Genomic DNA, 14,080 nt, shown 5'->3' with positions numbered 1-14,080 from the left:
TTGCTTTCCTAATTTCCTTTTTAATTTCACCCCTGTACTTTCTCTACTCCTCTAGGGATGCTACGGTATTGAGCACTTGGTAACGGTCATAAGCCTCCCTTTTTTACGTTATCCTACCCTGTATGCCCCTTGACATCCAGGGGGCTCTAGATTTGTTAGTCCCAAGCTTTTTCTTTAAGGGAACATACTTGTGCTGAGCCCCCACTTTCTCCCCCTTGAATGTGTCCCACTGCTCTGACACTGATTTACCCTCAAGTAGCTGCTTCCAGTCCACTTTGGCTAAATCACATCTCAGCTTAGTAAAATTGGCTTTTCCCCAATTGACAACTTTTATTCCTGGATTATCTTTGTCCTTTTCAATAACTACCCTAAATCTAACTGAATTATGATCACTACCCCCAAAGTCTGCTCTCACTGATACCCCTTCCACCTGTCCAGCTTCTTTCCCTAAAACTAAATAAAGAACTGCCCCTCCTTGTTGGGCTTGCCACGTACTTGATAAAAAAGTTCCCCTAAATACATTGAACAACTTCTCCTTTGACTCCACTCACTTCCTCGAAATTAAAGGTGTTGCTATGGGAACCCGCATGGGCCCTAGCTATGCCTGCCTTTTCATGGGATATGTGGAACACTCATTGTTCCAGTCCTACTCAGGTCCCCTCCCTCACCTCTTTTTCCGGTACATCAATGACTGTATTGGTGCGGTTTCCTGCTCTCACCCTGAACTAGATAAGTTCATTCACTTTACTTCCAATTTCCACCCTTCCCTCACCTTCACATGGTCCATCTCCAACTCGTCCCTTCCCTTCCTTGACTTATACGTCTCCATTTCTGGTGATCGGCTTTCAACAATCATCCACTACAAGCCCACCGACTCCCACAGCTACCTGGACCACACTTCCTCCTACCCCGCTTCCTGTAAGGACTCTATTCCATTCTCCCAGTTTCTCAGTCTCCGCCGCGTCTGTTCTGATGATGCCACCTTCCATACTAGTGCTTCCGACATGTCTTCCTTTTTCCTCAACCGAGGATTCCCCTCTACCATGGTTGACACGGCCCTTGACTGCTCTCACCCCTTCCCCTCCCTCCCAGAACCACGATAGGGTTTCCCTTGTCCTCACCTTTCACCCCACCAGCCTTAACATTCAATGGATCATCCTCCGCCATTTCCACCACCTCCAACGTGATCCCACCACCAAACACATCTTCCCTTCACCTCCCGTTTCAGCATTCCGAAGGGACCGCTCCCTCCGTGACACCCTGGTCCACTCCTCAATCACCCCCAACAGCCCTTCTCCTTCACCTGGCACCTTCCTGTGCAAGCGCAGGAGATACAACGCATGCCCTTTTACCTCCTCCCTTCTACTGTCCAGGGCCCCAAACACCCCTTCCAGGTGAAACAGCGATTAACTTGTACTTCTTGCAATTTAATATACTGTATTCACTGCTCACGATGTGGTCTCCTCTACATTGGGGAGACCAAACGCAGATTGGGCGACCACTTTGCGGAACACCCCCATTCAGTCTGTAAGGGTGACCCCAGAGCTTCCGGTCGCCTGTCACTTTAATTCACCACTTCACTCCCACTCTGATCTCTCTGTCATCGGGCTATTGCATTGTTCCAATGAAGCTCAACGTAAGCTCAAGGAACAGCACCTCATTTTTCGATTGGGCACTTTGCAGCCTGGAGGACACAACATTGAGTTCAACAATTTCAGATAATTATCCCTGCCCCCATTTTTCATGCAGTATGATTTTTGCCATTCTCATTTGCAACATTTAATCTTTCCTGCCTCTTACAAAAGTACCAGGTGTTCTTTCTATTCCTTCCTCCCCTCCTAAACCACCCCGCCCCCGGTCTCTGCACCTGCTTAATATCTGTTACATCTCCAGCTTTTTCCAGTTCTGATGAAGGGTCCCAGACCTGAACAGTTAACTCTGTTCCTCTCTCCACGGATGCTGCCTGGCCTGCTGAGTATTTCCAGCATTTTCTGTTGTTATTATATGTATTTATTAAACGTGCACTGGATTGAAAGCCTTTGATTCATTGCTAATATACTTCGGACCAATCGACCGACACATACAATTCTGACTCGCTTAGTGTCAGAGGAAGAACGTGATCTTGAGCAGTAAAACGAGTGAATCAGTGACTTGCAGAAAAAGAGCCACTGGTGTGAGACTCTGCTCGACAGGAGAACAGTTGTTGTATTTCAGTTCAATACACTGAGTGGACTCACCCGAGCAGATGACACTGGCGTCATTTCCATGTGAGCAGCTAAACTGATCCCAGGATGAAACCGGACAATCCCACAAGCGGGACTCGCTCCCCCGGCACCTGTAGTTCTCCTTCCATACTGGGCCGGTTCCCTCCCCAAAGTGAGCTGCTCCCGGGGTTGCGGTGACTGCCCCGCACTGAAGGTGCTCACAGACCACGCTGGCGTCTTCTAAACCGAAGTAAACATCACAAACCGTCCCCCACTGGTCTCTGTGTAGCACTTCAACCCGGCCGGAGCACCTGTTCTCCCCACCAACCAATCGGGGTCCATGGTTCCCTGTTTTGGAAACAAATACAGATTCAAATAGATTGTAAATCACCTTTAGTATATATACGGGGCAAAATAGAAAATAGGGGAAAATTAGGGGAAGCTTATTCACTACTATCACACATCCGTAATTTATCAAATAATTATTAATTTGCAACAATAAAAGTTACTACAAGACCCCGTTAAGCAATGAATGAGGATGACATAAAAAACCTGCAAAAGGACATAGACAGGCTAAGTGAGTGGGCAGAGATTTGGCAGATGCAATATAATGTTGGAAAGTGTGAGGTTATGCACTTTGGCAGAAAAAATCAAAGAGCAAGTTATTATCTAAATGGAGAGCAACTGCAAAGTGCTACAGTACAAAGGGATCTGGGGGTCCTGGTGCATGAAACACAAAAGTTAGTATGCAGGTGCAGCAGGTGATCAGGAAGGCCAATACAATCTTGGCTTTTATTGCAAGGGGGGTGGAGTATAAAAACAGGGAAGTCTTGCTGCAGTTATACAGGGTATTGGTGAGGCCACACCTGGAATACTGCGTGCAGTTTTGGTTTCCATATTTAAGAAAAGATATACTTGCTCTCGAGGCGGTTCAGAGAAGGTTCACTCGGTTGATTCCGGAGATGAGGGGGTTGACGTATGAGGAAAGGTTGAGTAGGTTGGGACTCTACTCATTGGAGTTCAGAAGAATGAGAGGCGATCTTATCGAAACATATAAGATTGTGAGGGGGCTTGATCGGGTGGATGCGGGGAGGATGTTTCCACTGATGGGTGAGACTAGAACTAGGGGGCATAATCTAAGAATAAGGGGCTGCCGTTTCAAAACTGAGATGAGGAGAAACTTCTTCACTCAGAGGGTAGTAAATGTATGGAATTTGCTACCCCAGAGAGCTGTGGAAGCTGCAACATTAAATAAATTTAAAATGGAGATAGACAGTTTCCTAGCAGATAAGGGAATTAGGGGTTACGGGGAGAGGGCAGGGAAGTGGACGTGAGTCTAGATTCGGAGCAGGCCCGAGGGGCCGTATGGCCTACTCCTGCTCCTACTTCTTATGTTCTTATGTTATGTTCTTATAACTCAAAGTTGACAGCTCTTCCTGAAAAACTAATGGAATGTTGGCCTGTATCTCGAGGGGCTTGGAATATAAAAGTGAGGAAGTGATGTTTCAGTTGTTCCGAGTCTTGGTCAGACCCCATCTGGGGCACTGCTGTTACTTTTGGGCACCGCATTTCAGAAAAGCTATATTGGTCTTGGAGGTGATGCAGCGCAGATTCAGCAGAATGACAACAGTGCTTAAAGTGATGGAGGGACTGGATGTTTAAGGTGGTGAATGGGCAGGCAATCAAGTGGATGGCTTTCATCTGGACAGTGTCGAAATTCTTGAGTATTGTTGCAGCTGCACCCACCCAGGCCAGTAGAGAGGATTCTATCAACTCATGACCTGAGCCTTGTCGGTGGCGGAGAGGCTTTGGGGAGTCAGAAGTTGTGCCACTCGCTGCAGAATACCCAGCATCTGACCTGTTATATTAGACACGGCATTTATGTGCCTGGTCCTGTAGAATTTCTGGCGAATGGCCACAGAGGATATTGATGGTGGTTGGGTCGTCAATGGTAAAGCCAATTAATGTCAGCGGAGGTGGTCAGGCTTTGTTATGTTGGAGATGGTCATTGCCTGACACTTAGGTCGCAAGTAACATTCGTGCCACACATCAGCCCAAGTCTGGATGATGTCCACGTCTTGCTGCAAGTGGGCATGGCTTGTTTCATTATCTAAAGAATTGCGAATGGAGCTGAACACTCTGCAATCATCAGCAAACAGCACCACTTCTAACGCTATGTATGAGGGAAAGCAACGTACGAAGCAGCTGACGATAGTTAGGCCGAAAACTGTAATTGGGATGAAACCTTTCACAGAAATGTTAGTAGAATTCTGGAATGTCTCCATCTGCTCCCCCAAAAAAAGGTTTTGCATGCTGTGTTCAATCGAACTGTTCAAAACTGTGATAGATTTCTGTCTGTTAAGGGTATCAAGGAATATGGCTCAAAGGCAGATAAATAGAGTTGAGGTAAATATCAGTCATGATTTAATTGAAAGACCGAACAGGCTAGAAGTACTGAATCCTCTATTTCTGATCATATGGATTTGTTTCCCATCAGATCAGCTGTGGGGATTAAAGTGCATAGATTGTATAATATTACTGCCCAATCTTTTCCCTCTGGCCTGATTGTAGTGACCAGTGCGCGAGTATAGCCGCCCCCTGATATCCTGCTGTTCAGTAAGTGTGACTCTGGACAGGGTGGGTCGAAAGGCTATTGCCGTGTGGGGCACTTAAGGGGGCCTGGTGTTCACATCAAAGTATCTAAATAGATCAATGCGTGTTTATGAAGTCAATGTCCGACTTTTGGGGACAATGGTCAATTATCCAGTTCAGTGAACAGTTAATGAGATAAGTGATCAGTGTCGTGTTAATACGATTGATGCTAATTAAAGTAACTGCGCCACTAAGTAGTTCAGTGCGGGACTCCTAAGTCAGTGTGGCGGTAAAGTTGACGGTGCACGGCTGGTGACATCATTGCGCCGTTAAACAAGTGAAAGTTGGGCTAATGACCGCAGTGCAGGCGCCATCACACAGGAGCATCAGCAATGGAAATGGTGCCCGGGGTTGTGGTCAGTGCAGGTTTAATGATGTCAGCGGATGGGGAAGGAGCGCAGTGAAGGGACCAGAAAGTCAGCTTTCGGGCAACGAGGACAATCGACCGCCTGTAACATCAGTGCACGACAAATCCGTTGATTCTGACTTGATGTTTAATGAAAAAGGAACCAAACTAATGATGTCAACGCACGGTTCATCAAGTCAGCTTATTTTTAACAAGGGTTCTGAGTTGTTACTTAAGTCAACCTGTGGTTAATGAAGTCAACCTAGAATTAATGATTGCAACCTGTGGTTAATAAAGTCTGTAATTTGTTAATGATTCAAAGTACATTGAACGATGTGCTGGGTCAATGATGTCAGCGTGTGATTAATGAAGATAACCCATAGTGAATGAGGCGGTGTCCTATTAATGAACCTACCGTGATGGTCTATGAAGTGTGCACAAGATTAATGAGACAGTGCGCGACTAGTGAGTTGTTAGATACCGATTGCTACATCAACTGTAAGAGAAAAATACGTTCGGTGCAGGCGATAAATAAACTAGCAACAAATCTGCTTACTTCAGAATAAATCTTTAAGTTTAGAAACTTTCTATTGACAAATAATTGCGCATAATTTGACGTGTTAGGCCAGACCTATAAAAATAATAATAAACTGTAAGGACTAGTTTATATATGATATTTTTGGAGAGAAACACAGAAATGTCATCTTCCTCAGTTTTCCCAATATTAAGGAGGAAGTTGTTTGTTGTTCAGTAAGTCTGTACTCACCGGAACAGATCACACTGGCATCGTTCCTGTGGGTGCATTCGTGGTGCTTCACTGGAGAAAGCGGGCAGTCCATCAGACTTGTTTCGTTGCCTGTACATTCAAAGACATCACTACGTAGAAGTCCAGTGCCCTCTCCAAAATAAGCCCCTCTTGGCACGGACACAGCGGTTCCACACTGAAGCTGAGCACAGACCACATTGGCATCATTCAAATCCCAGTGAATGTCACACACTGTTCCCCAGGTTTCACCGTACTGGACCTCCAGTCTGCCCGAGCATGGGGAGTCTCCGGATACTAGTCTAGGAAATCTGTGATCTGAATAATCACAATAATCAAAATAAACATGACAATCACAATAAAAATACAATAGCAAAATTCTGTGGATGCTGGAAATCTGAAATAACAACCGATCGCAATAAAAATATTACAAATTAATACACATCTGATTAATCACAGATCTGACACTATTGGTTCTCAGATTGGTTCCATTCTGGTCCAATACCGATGATGCTGTTTCTCCTCTAACGCTATTGGTTAAAATGTGACACTCTGGCTTTTCATAATATTGCTTTATTTGTTGGTACCTTACCCAGTGGCCGTCACACTGATGTTACAAACACGCACTGTACCAGCAGAGAGAACGCGGCAAAGTATCGATAGAGAGAGAAGAGTAAATCGAAGTCAAGCAATCTCTGTCCTCCCTGCACCCACTTTGGGTTCGCTCCGCTGCCGGCCGTATCCATGTTCTCCTCCAGAATGCAGAGGCCGAGATGGGCCGGCAGAGGGCGCCCTCGCTTTCACCCTGTAACTGAAGGACACCGAGGGGAGAAGTTCCCGACCACCCCGCCTCCCTCCAGGCACACCCTGCTTTTACACAACACACGATGCATCCGTTTGATGATGACGGTTGGATCCGGTACAGCTCATTAACCCAGAATGACCCAAAGGACGGCTTTTCGCATCAGTCTTTTCAATTATTCTATGTTCCTCAATCAATCTGCACCGGAGTCCATACCAATCCTCCATCGCTCTCTGTGAGAAGATATCCGGACACCAGCCTTAAGTCTGTCTTCCTCTCCCTTCAGTATTTCACACCTTGTTCTATTGACACGTTAAAATTAAAGGTTTTTTCTCAGATTCACCATTTCGCTCCAATTCCTGCCTCCAGCAGCTCACTTCCCGCTACAAGGCCCATTATTCAGCACAGCGGTTTGTAGAGATCCGACTCCAGTTTTGGCTCCACGGCACTTCCAGAGTTTAATTGTCCCTCTGTACCTGGTTCACGGAACTGTACACGGTGCACAGGGTGGGGCCTGGACAGAGCTCTGTTTAGTTTAACTCTGAGCTCTTGTTCCTCGTGACCGGAACTATATACACAGAGCACAAGGTGTGACTGGATGGAGCTCTGTTCGGTGAAATCCCGACACCCTGATTTGTCCTGCACTCTTTTGCTTACATAGTTGAGCATTCGGTTTGTTTGCTGATTACTGTTGTTCGGACATTTGAGGATCAAGGACAAGAAATACGCTCGATCAAAAACAGATAGAGCCGTGAATTTCTAAATGGTGAAAAGGTAGATACAGTGAAGGTCCAAATAAATTGAGGGGTACATGTACACAGATCAATAAACTGCAGTGGTCAGTTACAAAAACATAATAAAAAATGCTAATGGAATGTTAGCCTTTATATCTAGAGGGCTAAAATTTAAACGGGAGGAGGTTTTCCTACAGCTATACAGCGCCCTGGTTAGACCACATCTGGAGTGCTGGGTGCAGTTCTGGGCACCGCACCACAGAACGAAGATATTGGCCTTGGAAGGAGTGCAGCGCAAATTCACCAGAACATTGTCCGTGCTCCAAGGTTTATATTATGAGGAGGGATGACATGAACTAGGCTTGTATTAGCTGAAGTTTTTAAGGTTATGGGGAAAGTTAATTGGTGTTTATAGAATTTTGAAAGGAACTGTTGGGCATATAGAGAGAAACATCTTCCGCTGGCAGGGAGTCTAGGACCAGGGGACAGAAACTTAAAATCAGAGCCAGGCCATTCAGCAGAGAAGTTCAGGAACAATTCTTCACCTTAAGGTTGGTAGAAATGTGGAACTCATTCCCACAAAATGCAGTAGATGCAAGCTCAAGTAATAATATTCAATCGCCATATAGGGACCGATCTCTCACATCAGATTCAACGACTTACAGTGAAATGCCCATGACCACTTATTTATTTAATCAAACACTTCCGCAAAAGTCCTCACAAGACGACGACTAAAGTGACCATGATTGATGAGAAACACGGGCCTGAGTGCAGATTTCCAGCCATGTCCTCTCTCTTCCCCACTCGCTCTCCCCTCGGTTCCTGTTTAACTGAGACAGTGAGTGCCGATGTGAAGGGATCCGCAGTGATCCCGATCCCTCCTCACCGACCTCCGACACTAACAGCGAGTAACCGTTCAGCACATACCCCGAATTACCCGGAATAATTTCGGGGACGCAAATCCACACTCAGTATAGCTCTCAGTAAACAGGATCTCTTAATCCCAGGCAACCCTTATACTACCGGACACAGGCCGTTCCCTTTGAGAACCGGGACCCAGACCGCTCCCTTTGATAACCGGGACCCAGGTCGCTCCATTTGATAACCGGGACCCAGACCGCTCCGTTTGAGAACCGGAACCAGACCGCTCCCTTTGATAACCGGGACACAGACCGCTCCCTTTGAGAACCGGACCCAGGCCGCTCCCTTTGATAACCGGGACCCAGACAGATTGTGATAATCCTGGGAAGTCCGCATTTTTATTTTCTATTACTGAACTGAACTAAATCAATGATTATATTATGCATTCTAGTATAAAGATTTCATTGTGTTTTTGCTTAATTTATAACCATATACTTGTAAAGCCTGATGTAATATGCCATGGGTAGACACGATTAGATTTTAAAATGGAAAAAACCGAGGCGCTGGGCCTCCCTTGATTAACATTTTAAAAGTGCCTCTCAGCAAAAATAATAATAAGAACAGACAGCGTGTCTGTGGGAACAGCACTAGCAAGGTCCTGTGTGGCTGCCACTCTGTGGAATGTTCTGATGTCTCCAGTGAATTAAAAACATAGGCAAACAGCAAGGACACCTCATCTCAGCCTATGGAGACATGTTCCGTTTGTGTTGCCAGAACTACCCCAGATATGAGTCTTGATGGTCAAAAACAGATTATGTCAGCGTGTTACGGGATAAGGGCCGGGCGGGATAATCAGGTACGGGGCATCCCTGTAATTGCACAGGGGCTTTCAGGTGAAAGTCAATGATTGGCTTAATTGGTCCCCAGAGGCTTTGCTGGGAAGAAGAAGTATAAGAAGGGAGTTTCTCAAACACATAGATTGTAGAGACAGTCAGCAAAGAGTTTGGGAACATCCTCCAGACCAGCTGAGGAGGGCTTCGGGTTGTTGGAGGACCCACACGCGTCACACCAGGCGGCCGAACGAGCCTCGAGGACAGGGCCGATTGGAGTTGAACCCTGGAGATCGCGTCTTCTACCCAGAGCATAACGGGAAATATAAATCTTGATTGCACCTTGTTTACCTACCGCTCAGATGCTGTAATATATCAAATCTCACTTAAACTGAACAAAATATAATTACTGTCACCAATACGGGTCAAGTCGAATCATCTGGAACGTGGAAGTGAAAGGGTTAATTGGCAAAGACCCAGACCTCTACACGCTCCCTCGGGACCCAGACCACTCCGTTTGATAATGGCTACCATCTCTGTACACGGATTGTTCCCCCAATAACAGCAGCTGCCTCCGAATATTCCCTCTTGCTTTTGTAATGAAGAAATGTCATCGACCTGAAACGTTAACTCTGTCTTTCCACAGATGCTTCCTGACCAGCTGAGTGCTTCCAGCATTATCGGATTTTAGTTCAGATTTCCAGCAGCCGCAGTATTTTGCTTTTGTTTTAGAGTGAAATTCCGGGAATCTGGTGTAAATAAACACTTCTGAGTTCGGGTAGTAGCAGAATGGATAGTAAACAACACAAGAAGTCATTTTTCTTGGAAAGTAAGGGCCTAAATTGGGTCGAGTAGCAATGGGATCTAGAGGTACAGATACACAAATCATTAAACGTAGTGACGCAAGTTAAAAAAAGCCACAGAAAAAGCAAACAAAGCACTGGGGTTTATTTCTAGAGGGACAGAACTGAAAAGCAGAAGAGTTATGTTAGACTTGTATAGAACCTTGGTTAGACCATACTTAAATTACTGCGCACAGTTCGGATTTCCAATTTATAAAACGGATAAAGAGGCACTGAGAAAATAAAGATTTACAACGATGATTCTGGAACTGAGAGGCAATACCTATCAGGAAAGATTGAACAAGCTAGAAAAGAGATGGCTGAGGGGGTGAATTAATTGTGGTATTTAAGAATATGACAGCATTTGATAGGGTAAAATAGAGAAGATTTCCACTTGTGGGGTGAGCAAAACTCGGAGCCATAAATATAAGTGGGTCACAAATGAACCACTCTCTGGGTAAATTTGTTTCCCCTGAACTCCCTATTGGAGTCATTTGTCTAAGATTCTGTCCTTTTTAACTTCTCAATATTTATCAAATCTCGAAATGAATGGAAATGTACAGGCAGCTGTGAGATCTTATCGTGTAGTTCCTCCCGTGCTGCCCACAGTAACCGCGGACCCATTGCCCAGGCTCCCCGACGCTGAGAAACCTCCCTCCCCAGTCTCAGATTCACAGTCTGTGGAAAATATCAGATCGCACAACAAGCGATTAGCGCAGGCGCACAGCCGGGCTCACGGCGCATGCCCGGTAGCGGCTGTTGGGTTGAGAATGGAGAGTTGGATTGAGATTGTGACATTTCCAGCGGGTCAGCTCATTCACTGCGGCTTTGGGGCAAATCTCAATGGAAACTTGTGCTGTCTGCATTGTAAATGTGCCGAGTGTCAGGTATTTACTGCTCCCGGTGGGGGTGCTTATTGTATAAAATAATAGTAATATTATTATAACACAAACAGTAATCCGAACATTAATATTAGAACATTAATAATAACCGGGGAATACTGGAATTATAATCTCTCGCTTTCCGGGGACGGACACCCGCTGATTATTTTACTTCCGCTTTATTCAGGAAACAATCAGAGGCGGCGGGAGATGAGAGAAAGAAGAAAGATTTTTACCTGTGCAGATGACGCCGGCATCCCTGGAGTGTGACCAGGGATAGTGATCCCATGGACCTGAATCACACTCCCGCAGAGCGGCCTCGGTCCCGCCGCACTGAACACGTGACGTCACAATGGGTCCGGACCCTCCCCCAAAGTGAGCCCCGCCCGGTGCTGACAGCGCGGCCCCGCAGCCCAGCTCCCGGCACACAACAGCGGCGTCCGGCAGGTCCCAGAAATCATCCTCCACAGTCCCCCACTGTCCTCTGTAGTGAATCTCCAGTCTCCCAGCGCACCGACTGCCCCCATTCACCAGTCTCAGCTTCACCGTCTCTGTAAAATATCAGAAATAACAACAAGCGGTTAGAGTGTATTAAACCCGCAGTCACCCAGCGCACGGACCGCCCCCATTCACCAGGACAGAGGGACCATGTGAGGAATCAGTGGGAACATCAGACTGCGCCCAGACCCCGAATAAAACCCGGGGTGAATATTAAACACGGCAAAGGGAGAGGGAAATACTAATAAACGGTGTAAACGAGCAGGGAACCGGGAGTCAGCGGGAATTCCCAGCAGCAGAGCGGCTCCAACGGGGCCGGGTGGCGATTGGCTCAGAATATATTCCAGCCTCCAGAGGTCGGGAGAAAGGCGTGGCTGCAATGGTCAGCTGTCCATCATGATCAATACCGATTGGCCGTACGTCGTGAGAGCTCAGCCCCAGTCAGGATTGGAAGACATTCCACCCAATACCCGGAGACAATAGAGGAAGAGGCGGGGCTGGATGGTCATGTGAAACTAATGTCAGCACTGATTGGTGAGGTGGAAAGTGAGAGCTGCTGCGGAACCGGCAGCAGTGTCAGTGGAGCCGGTCCTTCACACTCAGCCATTCAGGGACCCCGTTTATTGTCGCTCTGCATGAAGGCAGCAGCCGCCTCTCAGCTGGAATTAAAGATCTTTAGGAACAGTCCGCGGGAAACACTCTTCCCGTCCGAGGGACACACCAGGAGCGGTTAACCGGTGATCAAAAAGGCCCTGAGATTGTCACCCAGCCTTCATATTCAATGGGATGGATCAGAACAGAGAGATACCAGATAACGTGAAAATAAAAGGCGATTACCTGACGGGTCAACCTTACTGTTCCCGGGTCTGCCTGAAATGAGATATTGAGAATTAGCGTTCGCTTGTGTACGAAATTAATAAAACTGTCACAAAGAAAAGTCACAAATAATATAAACTGTAGGATAAGAAGTCCCGTCAATTTACGAAAGAACTGATACCGGGGTCTGTGATTTCATCTGTTCTTCATTCCTTATAAAACCGCAAATACAATCTATCCAGCAAGCTGACATTTGTAAAGTGCCTACAGTTTATCGAGAATGATTTTCACACAAACACACGCTGACACCTGGGTGCACTCTCTCCTTGTGGTGACGGTGCTCGGGCCCCATTTATTACCGGTGTGTAGGTGCCCAGAGAAGGCGGTGGTGATGGACCTGCTCCTCGTAGAATCATAGAATGATACAGCACAGATGGAGGACATTCGGCCCATCGTGCCTGTGCTGGCTCCTTGAAAGTGCGATCCAATTAGTCCCAGTCAACTGCCCTTTCCCCGTAGCCCTGAGAATTAGTGGTGACGGAGCTCTGACCATATTTTACCCGTGTGTAGTTGCCCTGAGCAGGCGGTGGTGATGGGCCCGCTCTTTTCACAGATGCAGCACTCTTCTTCCTCTTTTTCGGCAGTCCCTCGGAACCGAGGATGACTTGCTTCCGCACTAAAAATGAGTTGTCAGGTGACAGATGATTCCAAGGTGGGACCTACAGTCTCTGTCACAGGTGGTGCAGACGGTGGTTGAAGGGGCGGGCGGGTGGGGTGCTTGGGTTGATATGCCCTCCTTCTGCTGTTTGTACTTGGCTTCTGCTTGCTCCCGGCGAAGGGACTCGAGGTGTTCGGCGCCATCACGGATGTTTCTCCTTCACTTTGTGCGGTCTTGGGCCAGGGTTTCCCAGGTATCGGTGGGAATGTTGCACTATTTCAAGGAGGATTTGAGGGTTTCCTTGAAGCATTTCCTCTGCCCACCTGGGGCTCTCTTGCTGTGTTGGAGCTCCGAGCAGACCGCTTGCTTTGGGAGTCTCGTATTGGGCATTCGGACGATGTGACCCGTCCATCGGAGCTGATTGATCATGGTCAAAGCGTCGGTGCTGGGGATGTTGGCCTGAGCAAGAACACTGACAGTGGTGCACCTATTCTGCCAATGGATTTGCAGGATCTGCCGGTGGCAGCGTTCGTGGTACCTCTCCAGTGCTTTGAGGTGCCTGCTGTACATGGCCCATGTCTCTGAAGCATACAGGAGGGCGGGTATCTCTACTGCTCTGTCGACCATGAGCTTGGTGCTGGGATTGAGGTCCTGAGCTTCAAACACTCTCTTCCTCAGGCGACCAAAGGCTGCACTGGCACACTTGTTGTGTTGGACTTTGTCATCGACGTCTGCCATTGTTGACAGTAGGCTCCAGAAATATGTAAAGTGGTCCACATTGTCCAAGGCCTCGTCATGTATTTTGATAATCGGTGAGCAGTACTGTGTGGTGGGGACAGTTTGTTCGAGGACCTTTGTCTTACGGATGCTGAGAGCAAGGCCCATGCTCTCGTACACTTCAGTGAAGGTGTTGACGATGTTTTGGAGTTCGACCTCTGAGTGTGCACAGACACAAGCGACGTCTGCATACTATAATTCGATGACAGAGGATGGGGCGACTTGGATCTGGACTGGAGGCGACGGAGGTTGAACAGTTTCCCATTTGTTCTATAGATTAGCTCCTCTCCAGCGGGGAGCTTACTGAGGGGGAGATGGAGAATTGAAGCAAGGAAGATTGAGAAGAGCATTGTTGGGATGACACAGCCTTGCTTGACCCCGGTCTGTACGTGAATTGGGCCTGTGGTGGACCCACT

At 47.1% G+C, this 14,080-nt stretch overlaps 1 protein-coding gene across 1 annotated transcript in view; it reads right to left on the bottom strand.

The window, feature by feature from the left end:
* LOC147098096 (scavenger receptor cysteine-rich domain-containing protein DMBT1-like) overlaps positions 1-14,080 on the bottom strand; it is a 117,521-nt gene that overhangs the window by 55,781 nt on the left and 47,660 nt on the right. Inside the window, exons 5-8 of the mRNA XM_085970818.1 lie at positions 12,251-12,313; positions 11,152-11,466; positions 5,969-6,283; positions 2,238-2,552 (exon numbers count right to left, since the gene is read on the bottom strand). Coding sequence (XP_085826944.1) covers positions 2,238-2,552; positions 5,969-6,283; positions 11,152-11,466; positions 12,251-12,313 — 1,008 coding nt within the window. The remainder of the gene's footprint in view (positions 1-2,237; positions 2,553-5,968; positions 6,284-11,151; positions 11,467-12,250; positions 12,314-14,080) is intronic.

This window comes from Somniosus microcephalus, chromosome 30 (assembly GCF_052327205.1).
Source record: "Somniosus microcephalus isolate GS21.2 chromosome 30, FLI_Smic_1.0, whole genome shotgun sequence".
NCBI classification, from domain to species: Eukaryota; Metazoa; Chordata; class Chondrichthyes; order Squaliformes; family Somniosidae; genus Somniosus; species Somniosus microcephalus.
Note: the sequence above shows the minus strand (reverse complement) of the source record. Positions and strands in the feature narration are given on the sequence as shown.